Genomic DNA, 24,345 nt, shown 5'->3' with positions numbered 1-24,345 from the left:
AATAATAATCGGGAACAAGTTTAGGAATGTGATATTAAGTGAATAAGTTCTTTTCATTTGATAAATTTATTTTTTCAATAATCCTCAATAAATGGAATGGAATAAATTATTGTGATTTTTGTCGACGTTAAACAACATTTCAAGTTTCACTATTGCCTGCAAACTGACAGAGGGTGATTGATACTATTTTCCTAGAGGAACTCGTTCTTCTAAAATGCTTTGATTAATGGATATTTCAATATTTTAAAATTTTGACCCTTTTAAAGTCTCTAACAATCTACTGAAATGGCAGCAAAGCTTGCGATCACTCGATTTGCAGATTATTCTAAAGCTAGCTCGAAGCAATTTTTTAAGGCGTGTAAAACCGTGCTGACTCCAGAACCAATCCAAACCTGAAAAGTATTCTTCGCAAAGAATAGGCGGAGTCGAGGCTCTAGGCGGCCTGGTTCGGTGATTTTTGAGTGTTTGTGATTAAATCAGGGGTTCCCTCCTAAATTGATTGATTGAGATGTGATTGCTACAAGGCTTCTTTCGTTAACATCATAAAGAAGGCCAGTAAGATTTGATTTTGGTATGATTGCTTAAGTTATGGGTTTGATTAAATTTCATTTGTAGTTTATTAGGAAATATAATTTCTGTTCGTCATTTGCTTGCTCAAAATTTCTGCTTAAAGGTTGGTTATATTTGGTTTGTTTCACTGGCAGTTGTTAAAATTTCACATTTTCTGCGAAAAAGTTTCGAAAATTTCATAATTTGAGGCAGTGCACATTTCAAACTTTTGTGAACTTCTTTGGTAATAAGTTTGGTTTTTGGTTTAACGGTACGTTGGGCTCAGACTCCGATCGTAATCGCGACTCGTTGTTGGCGGCAAACTCAGCGACACGGCGCTGTCCAATCTAACAGTTTAAAAAGAAAGACAACACACAGTTACACATAAATTCAAATCCACCACCAATTTTTTCCACCTACCTTCTGGCTTCGTTTTGCAGCAACGACGAGTCAATCGGATCCTGGGCCACGTGACGCAGCGAATCTCCCAAGGTCTGACGAAGTTGCTGCATTTCGCGACCCGCTCTTGAACTCTTCAGTATGTACATCTGTCTGCGTTTGGCCTCTTGGGCCAACTGTTCCCGCAGCATTGAGATCTGGTTCTCCAGACGCACCACCTGCTGGCGATGCGACTGCTCTCGTGCGTCCAATAGTCGTTCCGCTTGGACCTGTGCGCTTCGATAGCGCTCAACGTCCCCTCCGGTTGACGAACCCGCTGTTGATTTGAGCGGGGACTCAAGCATCTTGGCCTTGGCCCGAGCAAGTTCCGCTTCCTTCTCGGCAAGCAGCGTCTCCATGCGACGGACCTTCATGCGCAGTTCGCGACTTTCCTGCTCGATCTGGGCGTGGTCGAGACCGCAGTTGAACTTGGAACCGGATGATTCTAGCCGGTTCGAGTCCAGCTCTCCCAAGTCGGTCTTCTCCGATCGGTCGAACTGAACGTGACCAGAGAACTTGCTGCTCTTTTCAATGCCACGTTTTTCATTTTCCAAGTGGCGAACTTTTTCGTTCATGGCTTCAAGCTTGTTTCTCAGCTCGGTGCGATCTCGTTGCGAGTTGACCAACTGCCGGGCAAGGTCCTGGTCGCCGCCGGCTCCTCCGCCAAATTGTTCCGCGTTCTCCTGGTTCCACTTGGCCAGTCGCAGCTGTGACTCGAGTGCCGACTTCTGAACTTCGCATTCCGCTAGATGTTCCTGCAGCCGCTGCGTTTGATCTTGAGATGATTGGTGATTTCTGCGCAGCTCGTTGATGCTGTGTTGAGCCGCGTCCAGACGTTCCGAGAGGACACGGCGTTCGTTTTCGCTATTGGTGAGATTCTTCTGCAGCTGCTTGAGCTTGTCCTGACCCAGGGCGAACGTGTGCCCTTGGTCGGAGTTGTGCCGATGGAGACCGGCGATTTCTCCGCGAAGTTCCGTTTCGGTGATTGCCGCCGCCTGGAGGCGTTCCTTAAGTTGGTCGACGGTACTCTTGAGTGCTGCACAGCGATCTTCGAGTTGAGTGCTGGATCTCTGCAGGTTCTCCAGTCTCTCTTGGACGTTTCTGATGGTGCAATCCTTCTCTTGCAGAGCCATCTGCAAGCGTTGAATGTCCCCTTCCAGAGCGACTCGCTGTAGATCCAACTTGGACGCTCGTCCCTCGATTCTTGCCAGTTCATCCTGCAAGTGACGCTTGTCGGACTCCAGGCGGCACACATTCTGTCGACACTTTTCAAGCCGTTCCTCCAGTTGACCCTTCTCCTCCGTTGTATTACCGAGGGATTGCTCCAAATGGTTCGCCTTCTCTCGAGTTATGTTCAACTCGTCACTCTTTTGCTTCAACGTCTCTTCCGTAGATTGTAATGCGCTGGTCCGCTGCGCCAACTTGGCCTCCAGGTTGGTCTTATCCTCGTGGATCGCCCTGTTGTGCTGCTGCAACTTGCAGATCTTCGTCTCCAGCCTCATCGCGTTATCGCTACCTTCGTGCAGCTGTTTTTTCGCCGTACAAAGCTGCATCTTGAAGTCATCGCGCTCGCGCTCAATTTGGGCCACCTGTTGCATCAACGTCCGAACGCCCTTGCGAACCATTTCCGGGTCGACATCGATGATGGCGTTATCCCCGGAAAGGCTGCGCGTATCGTGCTGCTGCTGTTGCTGCTGGTGGTGATGATGATGGTGGTGGAAGTCCTCCCGCTCCCGGCCACGTGCCGGACTATATCTGCAAGAAATTGGAATCGTCACTCGACCATCTGCTTTAAATTATAAACAATTCTTACCTCCTGGAAGGACTCAACAGCCGGTACGGCAAGCTCACCGAACCATCCATCTGAATTCCGGCAATTCGCCGCAAAGTGTGTCCGATCGAGCTCAACTTGTTCTCGACCTCCTTCTTGATGCCATCCAAATGCACCAGTTGCTCGTCCAACGCCCTCACCCGACCCTCGGAACCACCCAGCCGGGCCTTTAGCTCCTGAATCTGCTGCGTAGCGTCCGCCAGGCACACTTCCAAGTTGTGCTTCTGATCTTCGAGACGTTTCTCGCGGCCGCGACCTTCCTCAATGCGAGTGCACAGTTCCTGCTCGCGCTGGTGGAACCGATGCTCGTCCTGATTCGCCTTGCAGCGAGCTCTTCCCAAATCCTGCCTCGTGGAACACAACGTTCCTTCCAAATCGGACATTTGCTTCTTGATCTGATGTAGTTCCTGCAGAATTCGTTCCTTTTCTTCAGTTTCGTTTGTCAATCGCGCTTGCAGCTCCTTCTCAGCGGCATCGTTCTGGGTTGTTTGTGACTGGAACTTTGTAATGTCCGCCTGAGCCGTTGAAAGGTCCTGTGTCATCTTGGTCACATTGTTCTCGGTTTCTTTTAATATGGTCTGCAGGCGGACCTTTTCCTGTTCAAGCAGATTTCGCGACTCTTCAAGACCTGCAATCTTCTGCAACGCATCGTCCATAGCCCTGGCCTGCTCTCGGCGTTGACCTTCAACGCGCTTCACGTGGTCACGTAACTCCTTATTGCTGGTGGAGTACTTGTCACGTTCAATGTTACTATCGGCCAAGGTACGACGGGTGTCTGTTAGCTCCTTCCTGGTTCCGTCGATGCAGTTATCCGCTAAAAATAATTCATTAAGTCATTTTACAAATTCCTAAATGACGCTCAACCTACCCTCCTTCAGCTTTCTCAAATGGTCCTGCACCTGCTGGTTAAGCCCGTCACATCGGTCCTCGCTCAGCCGTAGCTGAACCTTCAACTCTTCAATCTCCCGCAGCGCCAGGTCCTTCTCGTCGTGCAGAGCTCCCTGCAGCACCTCCAGCCGGTTCAACTCTTCCTCGGCCCTAATGCGGGCCTCTTCCATCTTCGTCCGCATCTTGCCCACCTCGTCCCGAAGGCACCCGATCGTGGTGCGGTCCTTCTCCTGCCGGGCGGCCATTTCACGCTTCAACCGATCGCTGTTATCGAGCTCGTTTTTGAGTTCCCGCGTCACGTGGTCCAACTTTTCCATGACGGCCTGTTTGTCGCGGTGGGCAATCAGCAGCGATTGTTGTTTTTCATTTTCCGCCCTGAGGACGACCTCCTCGTGCTGTTGGTTCAGCGCTTCCAGATGCATCTGGAGGGCTTCAAATTGTTCCTTCAACAAGGCGATTTCCGTATCCTTTGCATTCTCGAGGGCTTGCAGCGCCTGATGCATGCGCTTCTCGAGCGAACTTCGGATTGCCTCCTTTTCTTCATTAAGCTTTTTAATATTCTCTTCCCCGAACGTACGGATGCTGGACAATTTCTGAAGGAACTCGGCCTCCTGGTTGGCCGCGGCGTTCGTCAGTTGGATCTTAATATCCTGGGCGCGACGTTCGGAATTCTCTAAATCCTTGTTCAATCTACAGATAAGCGCCTTGTGCGATTCTTGTTTAATGAGCAGATCCTGGTTTTCACGTTCCAACGCATCTTTGCGAGCTTCGGCTTCCTCGAGGGATGTATTCGTATCGAATAGCACAGCTTCCAGAGATTCCTTTTCACTTCGTAGAGAAGCTTGTTGTTCCTGTGAGAATTTGAAAAGAACTTTTATTTCAGTGTGCAACGAGGATAAACTTGTGTAAAGCCAGTAATGCTTTTGGCGACCGACCAAACATGGCGTCGGTGGTGTAATGGTCAGCATAGTTGCCTTCCAAGCAGTTGATCCGGGTTCGATTCCCGGCCGACGCAGGATCTTTTTTGGCTTTTTTTATTCAACCAAAAATTTTTCAACGATCATACCATGTCAAAAACCCCCAGCTTCTCGTCCAATCACCCAAGTTAACCAACACTCACCTGAAGCCGTTGCAGTTCCTTCTCGTGTCCCTCGATGACTACGGCCTTTTCCTCGCTTTCCTTGACCAGCTCCTCCAAGTTCCGATTCAGCCGGGCGTTCATCTCGTTTGCCTGTTCGAGTCGTTGCCGCAGCCGCATCACCTCTTCGCCAATAGTTTCCTTCTTGCGCGAAATGACCGCCGTTTGGTTGCTCAGGTCGTTCCGCTCGCGAGCCACGCAGCTTAGCTCCTGCTCGATTTTGTCCTTTTCCATCTCCAGACACTTGAGCCGCTCGCTGATGGCAAGCTTTTCCGAGTCCAGATCGAGCCGGGCCTGTTCCGTTGCGATGAGTTCCTTCTTCAGCGCGGCCAGATCCGTGCCCTGGTCCGACACCTGTGTCTTGAGCCGGGACCGTTCCTCCTCCAGCGTGGCCACCGAAGCTTTCAGCTGTTTAATCTCGACCTCCAGGTGGTCATTTGAGGAACTCTTCTTCTCCAGCGTCATCTGGAGGGCTTCCCTCTCGTTCACAATCCGGTCCAGCTCGAATTCGAGCTCAATCTTCTGCTTTTCAATCATGTTCAACAGTCCGTCCGACTCGATTCTTTGCTGTTCGAGCAAGTCACGCGCAAGGTACAACTTATTCAGTTCCTCTCTGAGAGTTATCGTTTCCTCTCGCAGCCGGCTGGAGCGCTCCTCTTCGGCTCTGTGGAGTTGGGAGGGGAGAAAAAAAGAGAAACGTTGTGATCTCATGTGCTTTCGTCACCGAGTTAAACATGTCTCGACAGCCGTGATCGTCTAGTGGTTAGGACCCTACGTTGTGGCCGTAGTAACCCAGGTTCGAATCCTGGTCACGGCAGTGTGCAAACACTGTCACGGTGAGACGGTTTTTTGCTGCTTCTCTTTTTCATCTTTAATTGAAGTAAAAATTTAATACCATTAAAAAAATGTTTCGGAAAAATTAAACAAGAAATTAAAATTGTATTTTTTTTTGTTTTAAATATTTTTCATATGGAGATAGGTTTTATTCGACAAAAGTCAAATATAGGTATGATAAACAAAAACTATCAAAAAGCAATTTTCTGAAAAATCGAGCACTTTAGCCTAACCTCACCCACCAGTCGGTCCCATCCCCTCTCCACGACCCGAAACCCTCTCGCTCAAAACCGTCCCTAACCAGCCCCTCTCCAACTGACCGTGTGGCCTAATGGAGAAGGCGTCGGACTTCGGATCCGAAGATTGCAGGTTCGAGTCCTGTCACGGTCGCACATGATTCTTTTTTGCCTTGCCCCACCACTCCCTTCTTACCTGAGGTTCATCTCCTGAATGTCCTTGTCCTTTTGGACGCGCTGCAGCTCTCCCTCGAGCATCTTTTTCTCCTCCTCCAACGAGTCATACATTTTCTGCAGCTTACAGTTGACGTTCTGCAGCTTCTCGTAGTCGGTGTTCAAGCTGTCGACCTGTGGAGAGGGAAATGCTGATAAGCTATCTTGAAGTTGCGGGATTTCGGGACAAACTTACAATCGAGTTCAGCTCGGCCTTTCCCCGTTCAACAGAGTGTTTATCCGTACGTAGCGAGTCCAGCGTCTTTTGCAGGCTGTCCCGTTCTTTGAACAGCTCCGAAAGCTGATGATTGGCGGTGTCCAGTTTCTCGGTCAGTTCCGTCACCTTACCGGTGAGGACGTCCCGGGTGTGTTCGCAGTTGTCGTATTGTTTTCTAGTTGCGGCCAGGGCATCCGAGTTGGTCTGCAGCTTGACCTGCAGGTCGTGGATTGCCAGCTGGTACTTGTGAAGTGCGGCCTGAACGGCGGAAATGGTTCCCTCGGCAAAGGCCTGCGACGTCCGGATGGCGCCACGTTTCGGTGAACGTGGAGGCGCCGGTAGACCACTCGATTGGGACAGGTGGAGATGATGGGCCGAAGAAGGTTCCGCTTCCGAAGTGGCCGCCGTCTCCGAGTCCTGCACGACGGCGTGGGCAATGTCCCGCAGGGCACCCTGAAGACGCTCCAGTTCGTCGTTGAGACGCTGAGTCTGTCCGGCCTGGCTGTCGGCTTGGACGTAGCGTTCCTCCATCTGTTTCAAGTCCTGAAGCATCTGCTGCAGCCGCTGGTCACGCTGAGCAATCTCAAGCTTAGCGTTTTCGTACTGCATCCTCAGATCGCCCATCTGCGACTTGAGGTCGATGTTTTCTCTTTCGATGTGCATTTGCTGAGCTTCCTGCAAGCAGAATAATCTTGCTACAATCAGAACCACGACAACACTCAAACCCCCCAAGAAAACACACCTCAATCTTGGTCGATTGTCTCAGATTGACGGACACGCCACTACACGCTCCGGTCACCTCGCGGCCCGTCCCGCTCAGCTCCAGATGCATCCGGCCAAGCTCCATCTTGGTAGTGGAGGCCATCTCTTTGAACATGCGTTTTACGTTGACCACTTCGCGCCACATTTTCAGCAGCCGCGTGTGCTCGTTGTTGTAATATTCGTTGAAGGCCTGTCGAGACAAAACACGACGCATGGTTTCAGAACATAACCTGGAAAAGTGCTTGGACATCCCACGTGGAGGAGTTTTCATTGCGAATTTTGTGAGGTTAGGAATCAGGATCAGACCAATTCTGCCGGCTGTTATTCGTAACAAGGTAAATTGGAGGTAACCAGCGTCAGCAATTGACTCGCTGAAGAACCTGCTCATCACGCCCTGATATTGAACCTAAAGAGAGAGCATTTTATACTAAGTCTATCAGCAGCGATGGCTATGGTTACGCAGCGATACCGAAGCCATCGACGACGATGACAAACGAACCTGCTTGATGCAAGCAAGATGTCGATAAAGTAGATATCTATTATCATGCATACGGCATCGAACTTCTTCAGTTTTCGTATTAGACTGGTGCGTTTAGCGAAGCACATCGAGCAATCGTTTTCGGTTAGAAAAAATTCGAGCAGTTTCACCCTAAATAACACACTTAAGGAGACGAACCCCTAATCCCATACTGATGGAAAGTGACGACTAGAAGATATTCTTCGCTAATCAAACTTAACGAAAGGAGAGTACTAGGACTTAGGACTTCCGTAGATCCTCGCAGTGTAAACCAGAGAAAATCTAACATAAACTTGACCCCAAAAACAAAGATGTAAATCATTTAAGGATATATGCAGAGAATGTACGCCGTACAAGCAGACATCAAATCCCGCGACCTCACCTGCTCCTCCTCCTTCCACTCGTCCTCCTTGCTCAGTAATTCATCCCGCAGTGCTTCCCAATCGCAGGTAAGCTTCTGGAGATCATTCGTCAGCGCATCGTTGGTTCGTTGGGACTCCTCAAGCTGCTGGCGCAGACAGGAGTTCTCGACCATTAACTTTTCGCAGCTGTAATTACAAATCTGTTAATCTTCTTCGAAGATGAAAGACACTGTTTAACCCACCGTCGTCGTTCCTCATCGAGCTGATGTCGGACTTCGTCGTGGCCACAGTCGGCGTACTTCCGGCAGGGCGACTGGGACCGCGAGCGCGACCTCGACCGCTCGCGGGCTACCGGACACGGTGGCAGACTCAGTGGTCCACCGCTGGTTCCGGAGCATGGTGCCGGAGTGCCGGCATGGTGATGTCCGGGGGACACATCTCTGGCTGGGCCACCTCCAGCATTGTAGCACGTGCTCGAGGGAGGCGTTTCCTGAAGTTCGGTGCAGCGTTGCTTGTACTGGAGAACCTTGGCCTGGAGGCGACTTATGAGAGCCGCCTGATTTCCTTCGGCTTGCTTGTACGTCTCCAGCCGGCGACGGTACGTGCTGGCTTCCTGTTGCAGACGGTGCCGAAGTTCGTTGTTCTGTCGGATAAGGACACCGGTGTCCGTCGTGGTGGGACTCGTGGACGGACTGGACATTCTGTGGGAGGCACTTGCGGTGGTCACTATTCCAGAAGGGCCTGAATCTACGAGGCGAGACTTGTTGAACGGGCGCGAAAACGGCTTCTTGCGATCTATAGAACTTCCGGCGAGACCAACTCCACCTCCTCCGCCACCTTCAGTCAGATGGCGCGAACCGATGCTAGGCGCGCAATCCTTGCCACTCAGCTGAAAGTTGAAGAAAAACGAACAGTTAAAAGACTTCATTCAAGATTTAATTTTAATTTTCTACCCTAAACGACACAACTTTCTTCATTGCAAACAACCCGATGATAAGCCAAACAACCAACCAAACCACATCCTCGGTGGTCACTTCCATGCAAACAACTGCGGCGAACGCCGAAAAAGGACGCTATCGCGCCAGTCTGTACATTACGGTTTCCCCGGAACGCACCCGACCACAACAAATCCATGATGCGAGATTTCATTCATAAATCCTGCAGCACAAAAAAATCGATATCACTCCCTGGGGTGAAAGTGACCACCACCACTAATTAGTGACCACTGCACGACCCAGGACCACGTGTTACCCGTAATGGTGTCTGGTCTGGTGGTGTCGAGGGATCATTATGACGTCACCCCTCACTGTTTTTGTTTGTCCCTTTAAATTTGAACAGGGGCGTAAGGTAAACACGGTGCATAAAAGAGAAATAAAAGAGGAGGGTGCTGACCGCAACACGTTATAAATCAGATGGTGCAGGACACCTGAGTTGGCCGTGCGGTGGGGTGGAAATCCTGCAATCAGACGGTCAAAATGGTTCCTTAAAATGTCAATCCTGCAAAATGCTATTTCAAAATAAATACGGAGTTTTAAAAGTAAACTTTATTACCTTTTCGCTTTTTTGAAAAATTCCTACGGAAGTAGATAGTAGTCGTCCTTTTCACCTAACCCAACCTGAATCCGACAAAAAAATGTGGAACGCTTCACGATTTTGCGTGTCATCCTTGCGCAGGGGCCATGCTAATCTTCTCTGTATCGTTCCAATTTTAGTATATGTCTAGCCGAAGCTAAGACAAATTGTAGGGCCGGGAAAGTGCTTATATAGTTAGCGAATGCGAACGCGGTTCTAGCGATGTATAAAGTTAAGGGTAGAGCATTGCGGGTAGCGTCACGTTGAATTCGAGCAGTTTTATTTCTTATTGGACTCGTTTGCGCGACATCCCATGCATGCAGACATTTTAGCATAGTAGTACAAAGTTTGGGTTCGAGTTCGCTTTTTTTTGAAGAAGTATTTTGTCTTAGGGCTCTAAACGAGGTAGCAATCAAAAATTTCGTGAAGCGAAAAGGATCGCCTGGAAATGAAACACACTTTCCCATCTCGGGACGTGCTTTTCAAGATCCTAAAAGTTTTCGTTATGATGATTAATTGATTGTCCTTGTAGCAACACTTTACATTTTTTCTATAAGCTTATTTTTAACAGGTTGTTTCTAATTTTTTAAGAGATTTGATTTTTTTAATCAATTTCGGGAAATCCTCGGATAAAATATAAACATTCCCCGGATAAACGCACTAATTTTACACAGCTCAAATTAAATAAGAATATTTATTAAATGTAATAGTAGACCTTATTATCTTCGCAGATTTTGAAAACTAAGGTGTAGTTTCTTGAAACATAACCTCAAAAATGAAAAAAAAAAACCTGACGTCATATTATTGAACCCTTTGTAGGGTAGAGTAGTCATCAATGAGACACGGGGAACAATGATAAAATGGCTCTCACAAGTCGTAGTTTCAACCAATCAGGCTCATATTTGGGGAAAAGGTGTGTCTACTGGATACACGTCTGCCATTATAGTGGCTTTGGTTATGGACGCTTCCTTGAAAAGTTATTCATAAATGTTTGATTCTGGGATGTAAAAGTAAATTATGGACAAAAATTACTTTTTCGCTCGTAGGCTGCCATTAACACCAAAACTAATATTTTTTCAAATTTCTTTCGACGTTCCATAGGGATTGAGTTGGGCTACAATGTCCTTTCATTAGGTTTGGCCAAAATTTAGAATATACCCAGTATCCAGGACTGTCTCTGTTCGGGCCTGGCCGACATGGGAGTGTTGGACTGTATGGAGCGTAGGCACGCAGGAGGAAAAAACACCGTAGATCTTAATTTTCTAACTTTATTTTTCCCACTTTCCTCTTCCTCCTCCTGCTACTCTAAAAAACTGTTTTTGTTGCTGCTGTGTGTCCTTCTCGATCGAAGGTTGGACGTGGACTTGTTTGGCCTCTCGCAATGAGTGACGTTTCTCGCTCGTCGGTCAAGCAGATTGGCGTAACACGGTGGGTCTTCGGGTCGGAAACGCGGCGGGGTTTCAGCCTTCGGTTGTACCGAACATACTCCCCCCGTTGAGGTCTCTCAACTCTTTGGTTAGGCCCACACAACGCTTCCGGTGGATGGCTGCGGATTGGTCCGCCGGTTCTCGTCGCTCGCCGACGTCTTCGATGGCCGGTAGGACGGCGTGAATCCCTCGGAAGTTGTTTCTGCGCTTGCTGGGTTGAGCTGACTTGGGCTCACGTGACAGTTCGTCCGGTGGGATTGTCGGATGCCAGAACCTGCGCCTGCGATCGACGGTTCGCTGGAACAGTTCATCTTGGCTGGGCGGTTCGTGGCAGCTACCTTGGATGCCGAGAATTGCGATCACGAGATTCATCTGGACTGGTTGGCTTGGCTCTAGTGCGATCAGGAGCGGTCTGGTTTCAGGTGATGATGCTGACGACTCCTGATTACTTGTTGACTTGTGGCTTGGCTTTCTCGACTGGTGGACTACGAAGACGTTGGACGATCCACGCTCGGCGTAGGACCAGGAGTGGGATGATCGGCTGCACTTCACCTCAAGTTCTCCGATGAAACCCAAGTCCTCGAGACGCCGCTGCTCGTTGACGTGGAATGCGCTGTTGCCCGGGGATACGCTGCTTGGGAAGGGAAGTTCACGTTTGTCTGGTGCCTTTGCCGCAGTCTGCATCAGCGTTTGGTACTTCGGGACTGTCATCTGCCGCGGTTGGACGCGGTTAATCTGGTTTTGAGTGTGCTTGCGGATTCGGACCTTAGTCTGGGGGCCGCTGTCGCTGTGGACACAGCGTTGGTTGACCTCGTCGTCGGAGTACTGCACCACTTCCTGTTGCAGTGGCTGCACCTGGTCTGATTCTGCAGTGACAATGAAGGGCGATTTTGTTCCCGTATCCCAAGGATGAGTCAGGATACAGACGATCGTTGGATCTTCTACAGGCGCGCCTCTTGTTGTTAGGTCGTCCAGAATCCGCAGTAGCCTCTTCCTTGGCTTGCAGAACTCGTAAGGAGCTTGACTTCGGTTGAAGTCCGATTTGCTGTGGTCTTTCAACGGCTGCTGAATGCAGATGGGGCGTGGTTCTTGGAGCACATTTTCATGTCGTAGTGTCTGTCTCCCAGCACTTCCCTTGTGTGCCAAGTCCTCGGTTCGATCTGGTGCTTTGACGACAAACCGCTTCTTGGGGGCACTGGTCACGAACATGGCCCGGCAAGCATGTCGTTGGGACAACGCTTTGGCCGGATTCCAATGCTTGAGTGTGATGTAGAAGTCCACCGTGGTTGTGGAGAACGCTGTTACGGAATGGACAATCCTAGAACATCTGTTGGCTTCAGGCTTGCTCTGGTCGGCCCCGGTCAGCGTGGGTGTGACTGGGTCGTGGCGTGATATTGGCACGCAGGAATGGGGCATCGTTCTGCTGGTGATACGAACAGTTTGACGGCCGCTTGGATGGGCATCAAAGGTTTGAGGTTGACTGTTTGGCGTGGTATGGATCTGCTCGAGTTTGTCCGGGGCCTTCACCTCAGACGGCGCTAGCGGGTCTTTTCCCGGAATGAGTCCGCCATCCTGGTTGGCGCGGTGATGTCCTTGGGGATTGGTTGGCTTCGCAGGTTTCGAACTTGGGTCGAACACCGCCGAGGATTTTCCGTCCGGGTGAACACTACGCAGAACAAGTGCATCGTGTATGACGACAGGTGGCACTTTCACCAGCCTGCTCGTCACTTCAGGGCTACTGTCCCACGGGACACAGCTGTGATTTGCTTCGTTGTGTTGGTCTCGGACAAGTTCCGTTGCTGGCAACAGTGGTTCGGCATTTACGATTTCGTCATGCTTCGTGGTGATGGCGACTTGGATGTCCACAAGATTGCTTGGAATCAGTGGCTGGAGACTCGCACTGGCGGCGACGTCTTCGTGGATTCCAGCAGACACACGGTGGCTTACTGGATCTTGTTTGGGTGGTTCCACGAAATGCTTCCGGTTCCTTTCGTTGGACGTGTCAGACTGGGTGTCTCGACGCTGGCTTGTAACTCCATTCGGCATGGAATCACATAACTTGGCTGGCAGCAATGGTTCAGGACTCGCGCTGGCGGCGACATCTCTGGAGTTTCCAGGAGAAACTCGGCATACAGCTGGATCGGATCTGGTTTCGAAAGGCTTGGTGGCTTGGTGCACGACGTCTCGACACTGGTTGTAGGACGTCGGACCCTGGTTGAGCGAGGCGGAAATGGTCTTGGAAACAGATTCTGGCATTGATCCGTTCGATGCGTGCTGTGGGAGCAGCATTTCCTCAACTGACGTAGCCACGCGATCGGTGATGGCTTCTAACTTCCGGTACACTTCTGCTTGTTCGTGGAGGGGTTTGGGCTTTGAAAGACCGCAGTCTCGCAAGACCACCTCCTGACTCTCCGGTGCTTGGGTTTCGATGCCTGAATCACGGATGTCCACTTGGTTGGACTCCCAGGCTTTAAGCATCTGCTTCAGCCATGCTTTTGCTTGCAGGCGCTGTCTGTTGGCGGCGATCGGCGTGGTTACACTTGGTACGGTTCGTTCGGCTTCAATTTGCAACTCTGCTAGCGCTGTAGCAACTTCGAAGAACAGCGCGTCGTACTTCTCGAATTCGGCTTCTTGCGCGGCGAGACATTCGTCCGGAATAAGTCCGATGACTTGCAGGTGATGTCGGCTCTGCTCTCGGTACGTTTTCACCAAAAACTCGTATAGCACCGTCAACTGTGCCAGCGTCGGTTCGTACAGACCAAGCAGCAGTTCTTGAACGAAAATTACTTTCCGTTCCGTTCGGTAGCGCTGCCGGAACGCATCCGTCAGCTTCTGCTTTGTTGTGGAGTCCATGGCTACTTCCCTTTGGTCTAAGGAAGTCAACGTCGAGGCACCTGTTATCGGTCGGACAGTGGCTGCTGTTTGGTCGGGGAAAGTTCGCCTCCTCGGCTGGACGACGACACTTTTTGGCGGAGACACACATACACACACGCGCAAGCTAGTTTGTACGCGGTTTCGGCTCGGAATGGGTTGTTCCGGGAATGCTTGGAGTGGGATGACGCAACGGCTTTGTACATCCGCGCGAGAGCAGTTCGTCGGGTGAACTGCTTGGAGGAAGTTCCTAGGGTGGACACTTCCGGGAATCCGAATTCAGGCAACTTCCGCGGTGGGACAGTCGCTCGAAACCGGTCAAGCTGCGATGGAGCAGCAGGGGGGAACTTGGGCAGGAACAACTCGCCGGCTTTGTGCATCCGCGCGAGTTCACTTCCGGGAATCCGACTTCCGATGACTTCCACGGCTGGACAGTCGCTCGGAAACGTCGAGCTGCGATGGGGCAGCGGGTGGGGAACTTGTACAGGAGTGCTTGATAGACGTATTCCGGTCGCTTCCGAAACGGCTGGACTAGTCCCGGTTGAATCCAGTGATTTCACTTTTGGAGGCTTGGGCGGGGTTCAATTCCGGTTCGATGAGACCATGTTCGGGCCTGGCCGACATGGGAGTGTTGGACTGTATGGAGCGTAGGCACGCAGGAGGAAAAAACACCGTAGATCTTAATTTTCTAACTTTATTTTTCCCACTTTCCTCTTCCTCCTCCTGCTACTCTAAAAAAACTGTTTTTGTTGCTGCTGTGTGTCCTTCTCGATCGAAGGTTGGACGTGGACTTGTTTGGCCTCTCGCAATGAGTGACGTTTCTCGCTCGTCGGTCAAGCAGATTGGCGTAACACGGTGGGTCTTCGGGTCGGAAACGCGGCGGGGTTTCAGCCTTCGGTTGTACCGAACAGTCTCATTGTTCCCCACTCATTTCAGCCCATGGGTAACAATGAGACACTTTGATTTTTCTTCATTAAACTTTTCAAAATCTATGGAAATCTTTCAAAACATGAATTAAAAGTGATTTTTGGCATATTTATTGAGTTTTAACTTCATTTAACCAAAAATAACTTTTGTAAATTAAAGTTTCATGTTGGCAAAATTGCTCTAAAATGTTCAAGGCAAGTTACCTGCAATGGAACAATACAAAAACATGATGTTTTACTAGAAAAATCTTGATTTTCGTAGTGTGTCTCATTGTTCCCCAGCTGTCTCATTGTTCCTGCCATGTGCGTCTACAATGAGACAGTTGAATAACTCTGGCTGTAGATGTCGGCTCGATCTCATATTTTGGTCAATGTTAGAACACATTAAAAGAAAGAAAATGTAACCAAAAGCTCATTAAAACATTCTGATGAAAAAATTTGAAAAATTATTGAAAGTTGAAAACCAAAAGTGTCTCACTGATGACTACCCTACCCTAATGGAAATCCAGTGAGACAGTTAACGACAGCGAAGTTAATCGATTCTCCATGGTAAATCAATTTTACCCCCTCAGGTTAATTGAAACCTAAGAGAAGGCTCATTTTTTTCTTTTGGTTGTATGAAATTGTTGTTAACTTGTGTTACTTTATTAAATAAAACACTAAAGTAAACATAAATCCATCCGTCTACTAAGTTTGATAAGACCTACTGTTTCCTGTTCGTCCTCGTGTCAGCCTTGATCAATGTTCAATCCGACTGCCAACTGCGATTACGTGACCAATCGGTTGTAGGCGCCGCCGCCTGCTAATCATGTTTCTGTTGCAATAATAATTTATAAATGTTGAACTTTGCACCTTCAATCGACCAGCAGTCTGATAGCATACTGCTATGCACTTTCCAGCCCCAACAGCAACTTGTTGCGTTCGTCCTGTCGAAAATGGAAACATTTTTGACAGCCATAATTTCGCGTCTAGTTTGGTTTCCCCTCGTGTTTTAAAGTTAAAAGCTCGGGCTCCCCATTTTCCAACAAACTGCGAATCACGCGAATCCTTTCAATTCCCATTAGCGATAGCATATTTTAAAACGGCTCCCCACCTAAAAAAAAAACCGCGCGGTTAACCGCAAACGATAAGCCAATTTAATCGCCCCTCGGCAACCCATCATCGCCGGTGGAGCAGGCCTACTGCGATGATGTCAGAGAGAGGCGATCCCGCCCTCGCTGATTGGTCCAAGTGTTTACACGTTGGCAACTTTTGCAAACCACGTGGAGCAAATAATAAAGCAATTTTCCACATGCAAACGAGACCCCCCCCCACCTAAAGTAATCGATTGGGGTTGAGACCGACCCCCCACCAAAACGTCATTTTCACCGAGGGGTGTGAAAATTTTAAAACTCAGGGGAGTGGGGGATTGCATGTTTGCGGAAAAGACAACAACATGTAACGCTTTGGCCGCGGCTAGATATCGGTGTTTAGCGGAATTTGAAAAGGGAAAACTTTTCAGACAAACAACAATCGGCGTCCGCCCCCCTTCCTTCCGGTGCAGATTGGTATCTTCCGGTTCGTGCACTTGCTATCATCGCTTTGACGTTTCGTAGGGCGGGGAAAGGACCGCTGTGGTCTCTTTAGTGTTTGGTGCGCATTGGCTTTTGAGGTTTGGCTTGAATTTGATTGCTTTTATTGAATAATTTTGAAAAGCGTTCTCGTACAACAGCCCCAACATAGTTCTAAAAGGGTCCTGATAACACAGCTTGCTGTGTGGACTTTGACGGACAGTCAGAGCCTGCTGTGATCACGCGCTGTCTAACGTGTGCGCGCACTGCCGTATTGAACTTTGACTATACCGCGAGCGAATAAAATCTACGTGCCGAAGTAGGCGTCGGTTCTACCGGCTTCAAGGATTCTGTCGAGTATCAAAGTTCACCGAATCCGGTTGAAACTGACCGAAAGGGGCTGGGTGATGAGTCTGACTCGTGGACTGTTTCAAATGACGATTAAGAGCGATCATATATTGCCACAGCACTTTTCAAAAGCTGATCACGTGAAATGGTTTTAAACGTGATCCGAAGCTAAATATTTTACAAACATTACTTGCATTGAAAAAGCACGATGGCCCATGATATATAAAGTAGTTATAGGTGCATAACAAACAAATCTAAAAGTTGGCAAACAAAACAGTTTCATCTAAGGAGTTCGAGTACTTTCAGTTGCTAACAAACTAGAATGACCAAAACCAAATGAAGGCCACACGTGGTTTAAGCACCATCCCTACATCAACGTTAAATCTGACTGGTAAAATTAAAAATATGCTGGAAGTGAAAACCCAGAACAAAAAAAAAAAGATCAGAAATTAAACTGTAAAAAATCCAACAATCACCCAGATCGATTAAATATTGCCCTCGTTCCCACCCCAAACAGAAAAAAAACACCAAAAAGTCCAATAACTTGAACTCGCACCGAATCCATTTGCGAAAAAGCTTCCGTTTCCAGCGTTCATTCGTCTTTGCTGGCTCCATAAATCATTTCCAGGCCCCCCCCCAGAAATTGTGACTGTTGTAAACAGTCACATTCGCATGCACCAGCAGCGTCACAAAAGCGCGAGTTCCTAATTTTGGACGTCGTGACACAGACAGGGTTGTTACGGAAAAGTCGAAAAAAAATCCGCGCCAGATCCGCGCCGACCCCAAAACCCAATCCGCGCGAAATCCGCGCCATATAAAAAAAAATCGCGACAAACATAGAAGAGGGTAACATAATGAATGAAATTTCAAACGAAAAAAGAATAATACAGAAAGCATTAGGATCAGTACCGTTGATCAGATGTGGATTCATATCCCACCTGCACCAAGTGGAACCTTTTTTGCCATTTCTGAAACAATATTAGCATTTTTTGTAGCACTTTAAATATCGTTGCTTTGAAAACAAATTCAGGAAAAAAAATTAATTTCAAAAATTTAAAAATTTAAAACCATAAAATAAATTACCAAATTATAAAATCTAGCGATTTTGTTCTTGATAATTCTCGCCAAAATTTTACTCTGGGAAATCGAAACACGAAATTTCTATTATTTTCTTCTCGTAATTTCTCTAAACTTAAATATGGCTCCGAAAATAATCCGAACTACGAAAAATACAAAAAATAATATTTAATAATTTAATAATTTAATAATTTAATAATTTAATAATTTAATAATTTAATAATTTAATAATTTAATAATTTAATAATTTAATAATTTCATAATTTAATAATTTAATAATTTAATAATTTAATAATTTTATAATTTTATAATTTTATAATTTTATAATTTTATAATTTTATAATTTAATAATTTAATAATTTAATAATTTAATAATTTAATAATTTAATAATTTAATAATTTAATAATTTAATAATTTAATAATTTAATAATTTAATAATTTAATAATTTAATAATTTAATAATTTAATAATTTAATAATTTAATAATTTAATAATTTAATAATTTAATAATTTAATAATTTAATAATTTAATAATTTAATAATTTCTAGGGGCTAGACAGAGTAAAAGTTTTTACCATCCGTTGATATATTGACGTTGTTATCGATATACTAGTTAATACTTTGACGAAAAATTCGTTCGAACGTTCCCACCATATATATCGATCGTGTTTGACAGATGATTAAAAATCAAAAAAACATTTTTGCAACGATGAAAGAAACCGGCACCTTTTCGGTGAAACGGGAGAAAAATTGTTGGACATGGAAATCCGTTCCGAGGGCATGTGAACCTGCTGGCGATGGGTACCGGTCTACAGCATTGGAATAAGAGAAATTCGAGCAGCTCAGCAGCTTTTTCCAGTGTTGATTGTAGAAGGAAGAATGGAAAAGATTGTCCGGAAGACATTCCGCTGGTGGGGTATTTGTTACGGGTGCGACCAGCAAGTACGCGGAAAGAACGCCGATGGAACCTAGAGGGACAGCTTAGTTTTATGGCAAAGCACTGTTGTCTAGGAACGGAACCAGTTCAGGAACGGACAGTTCGGTGATTTTGATGAAAAATGTCACGGGTCTTTGGACATCTGCAACCGAAAGGTGCTTGGAACGGAAAGTATTTTGGGTAAGTAAAAGATGAGACTTAGATTACAAATCATGTTTATTTTTCCAGCCGCAATCGTGCCCTTCTCTCCTACATCCGAATTCTGCCAGAATGAAGATTACCCCCGGAATTCCCCACGAATAAATTTCGAGCCGGTTCCGGGGACTACGGAGGCCGTGCATCAGCTATCGAGGTGGCCATCTTTATGAAAGCTTTCCCCCTTCCAGCCTGATTAAGGTTGGTAGCGGGGAGTAAAACAAAAAAGGAAATAGCATTTTATTCACAAAAAAACTAATAACTGAAGAAATATAACACTTTATGAGATCATTGCTGAATTTAGTTTTTACAGAGGCGATACCAAAAAGGACCGAAGGGGGTTGACAACATCCGGGGTCGGTTGAGGTGCGGCGGCACTTGTGCTTCCTATTCCAACTTCTTATAATCGTTTGCAGGTATTTTTTTCTCCTGCTCCTCTCCCCGACGAACTGTTTCTGGACGCATTGGTCAGGGTTTGCCACATCTTCCGGCCAACGTTCGCCGTTGAAACGAAAAGCTCTCCTTCGGCGGGGTTATGTGCAAGTGCGTGAGATTTCTTTGCTGGCCGTCAGAATCACGATTTGCTCGGAAGAAACCGCTTCCTCCAAATAATAATCATCGTCCTCTATCGTAACCAGCATCGTCGGGGCACTGGACAGCCAGCCTAGTCTTTTTCAAGACCCCTGCAGGGGGGAAAAATAATAAAAAACCAGTATTAACCAGTAACAAATGGCAAGCAATTTGCTAAGTTTTGATTTCAATTTCCAGTGGACTTCAGTCGCTCATCCAGCCTGTTTTTTCGGCCCCTTCTTGCAATAATCACAAACGCGCAGGATAACCTACTTACCATCTTTTCAGATTCAGCAAATTCGAATCAAATTTTCTTCAAAACCGAGCACTTCGAAAACGAACCTTCATCGACCGAACGCAACCAAGGCAATGAAAAAATGGCGTCAACACGATTTTTTTCTAACACGTTCAATGAGGTAGGGTGGGAAACCAAGGTTAGTTAAAACTGAGGTTAAAACGGTGAAAATTAAAAGGTGGGGTTTCGTCAATATATTGACGAAAAGTAAATAAACTGACCAACTATTTTAATGTACTGATAACGTGTTAACCGATCTGACCACCCCCTAGAATAATTTAATAATTTAATAATTTAATAATTTAATAATTTAATAATTTAATAATTTAATAATTTAATAATTTAATAATTTAATAATTTAATAATTTAATAATTTAATAATTTAATAATTTAATAATTTAATAATTTAATAATTTAATAATTTAATAATTTAATAATTTAATAATTTAATAATTTAATAATTTAATAATTTAATAATTTAATAATTTAATAATTTAATAATTTAATAATTTAATAATTTAATAATTTAATAATTTAATAATTTAATAATTTAATAATTTAATAATTTAATAATTTAATAATTTAATAATTTAATAATTTAATAATTTAATAATTTAATAATTTAATAATTTAATAATTTAATAATTTAATAATTTAATAATTTAATAATTTAATAATTTAATAATTTAATAATTTAATAATTTAATAATTTAATAATTTAATAATTTAATAATTTAATAATTTAATAATTTAATAATTTAATAATTTAATAATTTAATAATTTAATAATTTAATAATTTAATAATTTAATAATTTAATAATTTAATAATTTAATAATTTAATAATTTAATAATTTAATAATTTAATAATTTAATAATGTAATAATTTAATAATTTAATAATTTAATAATTTAATAATTTAATAATTTAATAATTTAATAATTTAATAATTTAATAATTTAATAATTTAATAATTTAATAATTTAATAATTTAATAATTTAATAATTTAATAATTTAATAATTTAATAATTTAATAATTTAATAATTTAATAATTTAATAATTTAATAATTTAATAATTTAATAATTTAATAATTTAATAATTTAATAATTTAATAATTTAATAATTTAATAATTTAATAATTTAATAATTTAATAATTTAATAATTTAATAATTTAATAATTTAATAATTTAATAATTTAATAATTTAATAATTTAATAATTTAATAATTTAATAATTTAATAATTTAATAATTTAATAATTTAATAATTTAATAATTTAATAATTTAATAATTTAATAATTTAATAATTTAATAATTTAATAATTTAATAATTTAATAATTTAATAATTTAATAATTTAATAATTTAATAATTTAATAATTTAATAATTTAATAATTTTATAATTTTATAATTTTATAATTTTATAATTTAATAATTTAATAATTTAATAATTTAATAATTTAATAATTTAATAATTTAATAATTTAATAATTTAATAATTTAATAATTTAATAATTTAATAATTTAATAATTTAATAATTTAATAATTTAATAATTTAATAATTTAATAATTTAATAATTTAATAATTTAATAATTTAATAATTTAATAATTTAATAATTTAATAATTTAATAATTTAATAATTTAATAATTTAATAATTTAATAATTTAATAATTTAATAATTTAATAATTTAATAATTTAATAATTTAATAATTTAATAATTTAATAATTTAATAATTTAATAATTTAATAATTTAATAATTTAATAATTTAATAATTTAATAATTTAATAATTTAATAATTTAATAATTTAATTATTAAATAATTTAATAATTTAATAATTTAATAATTTAATAATTTAATTATTTAATAATTTAATAATTTAAAAATTTAATAATTTAATGGTTTAATAATTTAATAATTTACTAATTTAATAATTTAATAATTTAATAATTTAATAATTTAATAATTTAATAATTTAATAATTGAATAAATTAATAATTTAATAATTTAATAATATAATCATTTAATCATTTAGTAATTTCATTATTTCATAACTTATAAACTTTCTTAAAAAATAAAAAAATCAATTGTAAAATTTAGCAACTTTTCAATTAAATAATTCGTACTTTTGACTTTTTTTTTCAAATTATGAATTCTATTTTATTTATTATTTGAATATGTAAATTCTTAAATTTTTAATTGTTGAATTCCAGATTTTATCAGATTGCTTAATGTAATTTCGTCATGTTGTGATAATTGGGAGTAGAATAAATTCTACCTGAATCAGAGTGGCAACAGAATTTTTAATTTTTTCAATAAGCCAAAAATTCAAAAAATTCAATTTTTATATAGAAAAAACTTAGAAAATCTAAAAAGTTTCATAGCTTCAAATTATCGAAATTCTGTAATTTTTCGAATTTTGTTATTTTGATTTTAATAAGATTGTTATTAATATGAATTGTTAAGCAGATGATTAAAAAATAATGAGTTGTAATGTTATGTTAAATTTATATAACAAATCTAGATACATTAAAAAATCGCTCCTTGAAGATTATTTCGATGTTTCGTATTAAGAAAAAAAATCAATAATTTTTAGAAGAAAACTTTCTTCATTAACAACTTTTTAGAAATTGATGTTTTTGCACTCTACGAAATAGATTGAATTTATGTAATTCTTTATATTATTTTCCTTTGTAAATTGAAAGAAATTATATCGTTCGCAATTATTTTGTTTATCAAAATTGCTATCCGCGCGAAATCCGCGCCTGAGCAAAATTAGCCAGCAAATCCGCGCCAGATCCGCGCGATTCGCGCCATCCGCGCCATCCGCGCGATCCGCGCCGTCCGTAACAACCCTGCACAGAGCAGGGAACTCCGTTGACAACTGATGGTCTCTCTACCATACCTCCCCTTAAACGATTTGTTTTGGTTGATAGTTTCTGTCCCTTCATTGGAGGGCGCACATAAAAACACACACACCCCCTTAAACCTGAAAAAAGGGACGAGCCCCGGAAATTTAGTAGCTTCCTTCCTTCCGGATTATTAAATTTGTTACGCAAATTATGATCTTTTGGCGGTGGAAAGGGGAGAAAACATTTACACAAAACTTTCATTACATGGAATAGAGACAGTAGGCCACTGAAGTCACTCTGGTATGGGATTAATGACTTTTGCTAAAGTTTTTGACCGTGACTCTGATTTTGTGAAACATTTGCTTCATTACAAAAAAGAAAGCAGTTTTGGACAACCCTGGCAATCCAAATCTTCAAGAAAGACATTTTTGTGTGCTTATTTCGGGGCCTATCATCGAAGTAGGCCCGATCCCATGACATGTGCCCTACGGTCACGCGAGCTCTTTAGTACACATTCACAGAGTAGGCGCATCATACCTACAGGAGGGGAAAACGTGGGCAAGTTTTATTATTTTTTAGCAACCGCGCTGTAACTAGGGCGCCCGCGAATAGTGATTTATTCAGTCAATGTTTTTGCACCCGCATATTTTGCAGTCAGTGAGTCAGTAAACAGTAATATTTGCCCACACGAGGTCGTAAACATTCGTCCTCGATTCGATTCACGCGTGTGTTTGTTCGATCACGCACCTGCCAAACTATTTATGGCGAACGGGCGTCCATTATGGCAGAATGACAGATCCCGCGAGCGGGCGAAAGCTTCCTTTTTCTAATCACTCCTCCGCCGCATGCTATGATAACGGAACTGCAACGCCGTCTCGACTCAGAGTCCCGTCACGGGTTGTTTGCCTTCCAAAGTCATAATAAATTATTGTGAGCATTTTTTTTGTGTTGCACTTGCCATAATGTTTACAGTTTGCGATTGAATTCAACCAATCCGGCCAGACTGCGGTGAGAGATGACCCACGAAGTGGTCCGGGTTACACATGGAGATTTTTGCACAGCCATCTTTGATTAAAGTTGTGAGACTAAGAAGGAAAATATACTCTGATGGAATAAAATGGCCTACTCTACCTTAAAATCTTAAATGTTTTAAAAATTTCATAACACAAAATAAGGAAGGTCATAAAGGCATCCGTCTGCGCTCAATTCAGAATCACTTTTGTAAACGTGATCGCATAGATTAGAATGCATGTGATCTCTGGATGAACCAGGAAGCATTCGTTGAAAAGATTACAAATCTTAGCTTCAACGTTTACTTTCACTTAATTTCTATTTTAAAACACGTTTCTGTAAATTGCAGGTATTAAATTTAAGTGCTTTGCGAACCTAAAGTTTGGACTTTGGTCAACCTACCGGGCCCGACAAGCAGTCCTAGTCGTTTAAGAAAAAAGAATTCGGAAACTTGCAGTTCCACCATTTAATCAGTTTGATTTGCCCAGCAAAGGATGATGAAATACTTTACACTAAGTACCTACAAATGAATAACATTATAAATACCATTCCACGGTTGATAAAGAGTTGAAAGTAACATTTGCTAAAATTTCATCAGAATTAAGAGAAGGTCACACAAAATTTATGCCTCCATCATGATCACAATACTTGGTAAATTTGTTCTATAATTTGATAACTTCCGCTCTCGACGGTCCCATCAAAATCGGCAACGGGAGAGTCC

At 42.7% G+C, this 24,345-nt stretch overlaps 1 protein-coding gene and 4 non-coding genes across 5 annotated transcripts; 3 read left to right on the top strand and 2 right to left on the bottom strand.

Annotated features, from left to right (window-relative positions):
- Nucleotides 1-89: 89 nt before the first annotated feature.
- LOC6032694 (rootletin) lies at nt 90-9,097 on the bottom strand. The gene is made up of 11 exons (XM_001843202.2): nt 8,939-9,097; nt 8,228-8,874; nt 8,006-8,171; nt 7,087-7,296; nt 6,324-7,019; nt 6,111-6,262; nt 4,827-5,508; nt 3,687-4,557; nt 2,801-3,632; nt 970-2,742; nt 90-896 (listed from the first exon to the last, which is right to left on the bottom strand). Exons 1-11 carry the CDS (start codon nt 9,023-9,025, stop codon nt 815-817), a joined length of 6,198 nt encoding a protein of 2,065 aa, XP_001843254.2. The 5' UTR covers nt 9,026-9,097; the 3' UTR covers nt 90-814.
- Nucleotides 4,650-4,721, top strand: Trnag-ucc. Its single transcript has one exon. It is a non-coding gene; the product is annotated as a tRNA-Gly (tRNA).
- On the top strand, nt 5,590-5,661 carry Trnah-gug. The gene has a single exon. It is a non-coding gene; the product is annotated as a tRNA-His (tRNA).
- Nucleotides 5,996-6,068, top strand: Trnar-ucg. Its single transcript has one exon. It is a non-coding gene; the product is annotated as a tRNA-Arg (tRNA).
- Nucleotides 9,098-9,614: 517 nt separating the features above from the next.
- LOC119765701 lies at nt 9,615-9,721 on the bottom strand. The gene has a single exon (XR_005276916.1). It is a non-coding gene; the product is annotated as a U6 spliceosomal RNA (small nuclear RNA).
- Nucleotides 9,722-24,345: the final 14,624 nt, after the last annotated feature.

This window comes from Culex quinquefasciatus, chromosome 1, assembly GCF_015732765.1.
Source record: "Culex quinquefasciatus strain JHB chromosome 1, VPISU_Cqui_1.0_pri_paternal, whole genome shotgun sequence".
Taxonomy (NCBI): Eukaryota; Metazoa; Arthropoda; class Insecta; order Diptera; family Culicidae; genus Culex; species Culex quinquefasciatus.
This window is presented reverse-complemented; position numbering and strand designations above follow the sequence as displayed.

What these genes read in the sequence shown, in the direction of transcription:
- LOC6032694 (XM_001843202.2), bottom strand. Translation starts at nt 9,025, where the DNA reads ATGGAAGTGACCACCGAGGATGTGGTTTGGTTGGTTGTTTGGCTTATC. An exon ending in TTTGAGAAAGCTGAAGGAGG is followed by an intron (nt 3,633 to 3,686) that starts GTAGGTTGAGCG and finishes AATTATTTTTAG; the next exon opens with CGGATAACTGCATCGACGGA. An exon ending in CTGTTGAGTCCTTCCAGGAG is followed by an intron (nt 2,743 to 2,800) that starts GTAAGAATTGTT and finishes AATTTCTTGCAG; the next exon opens with ATATAGTCCGGCACGTGGCC.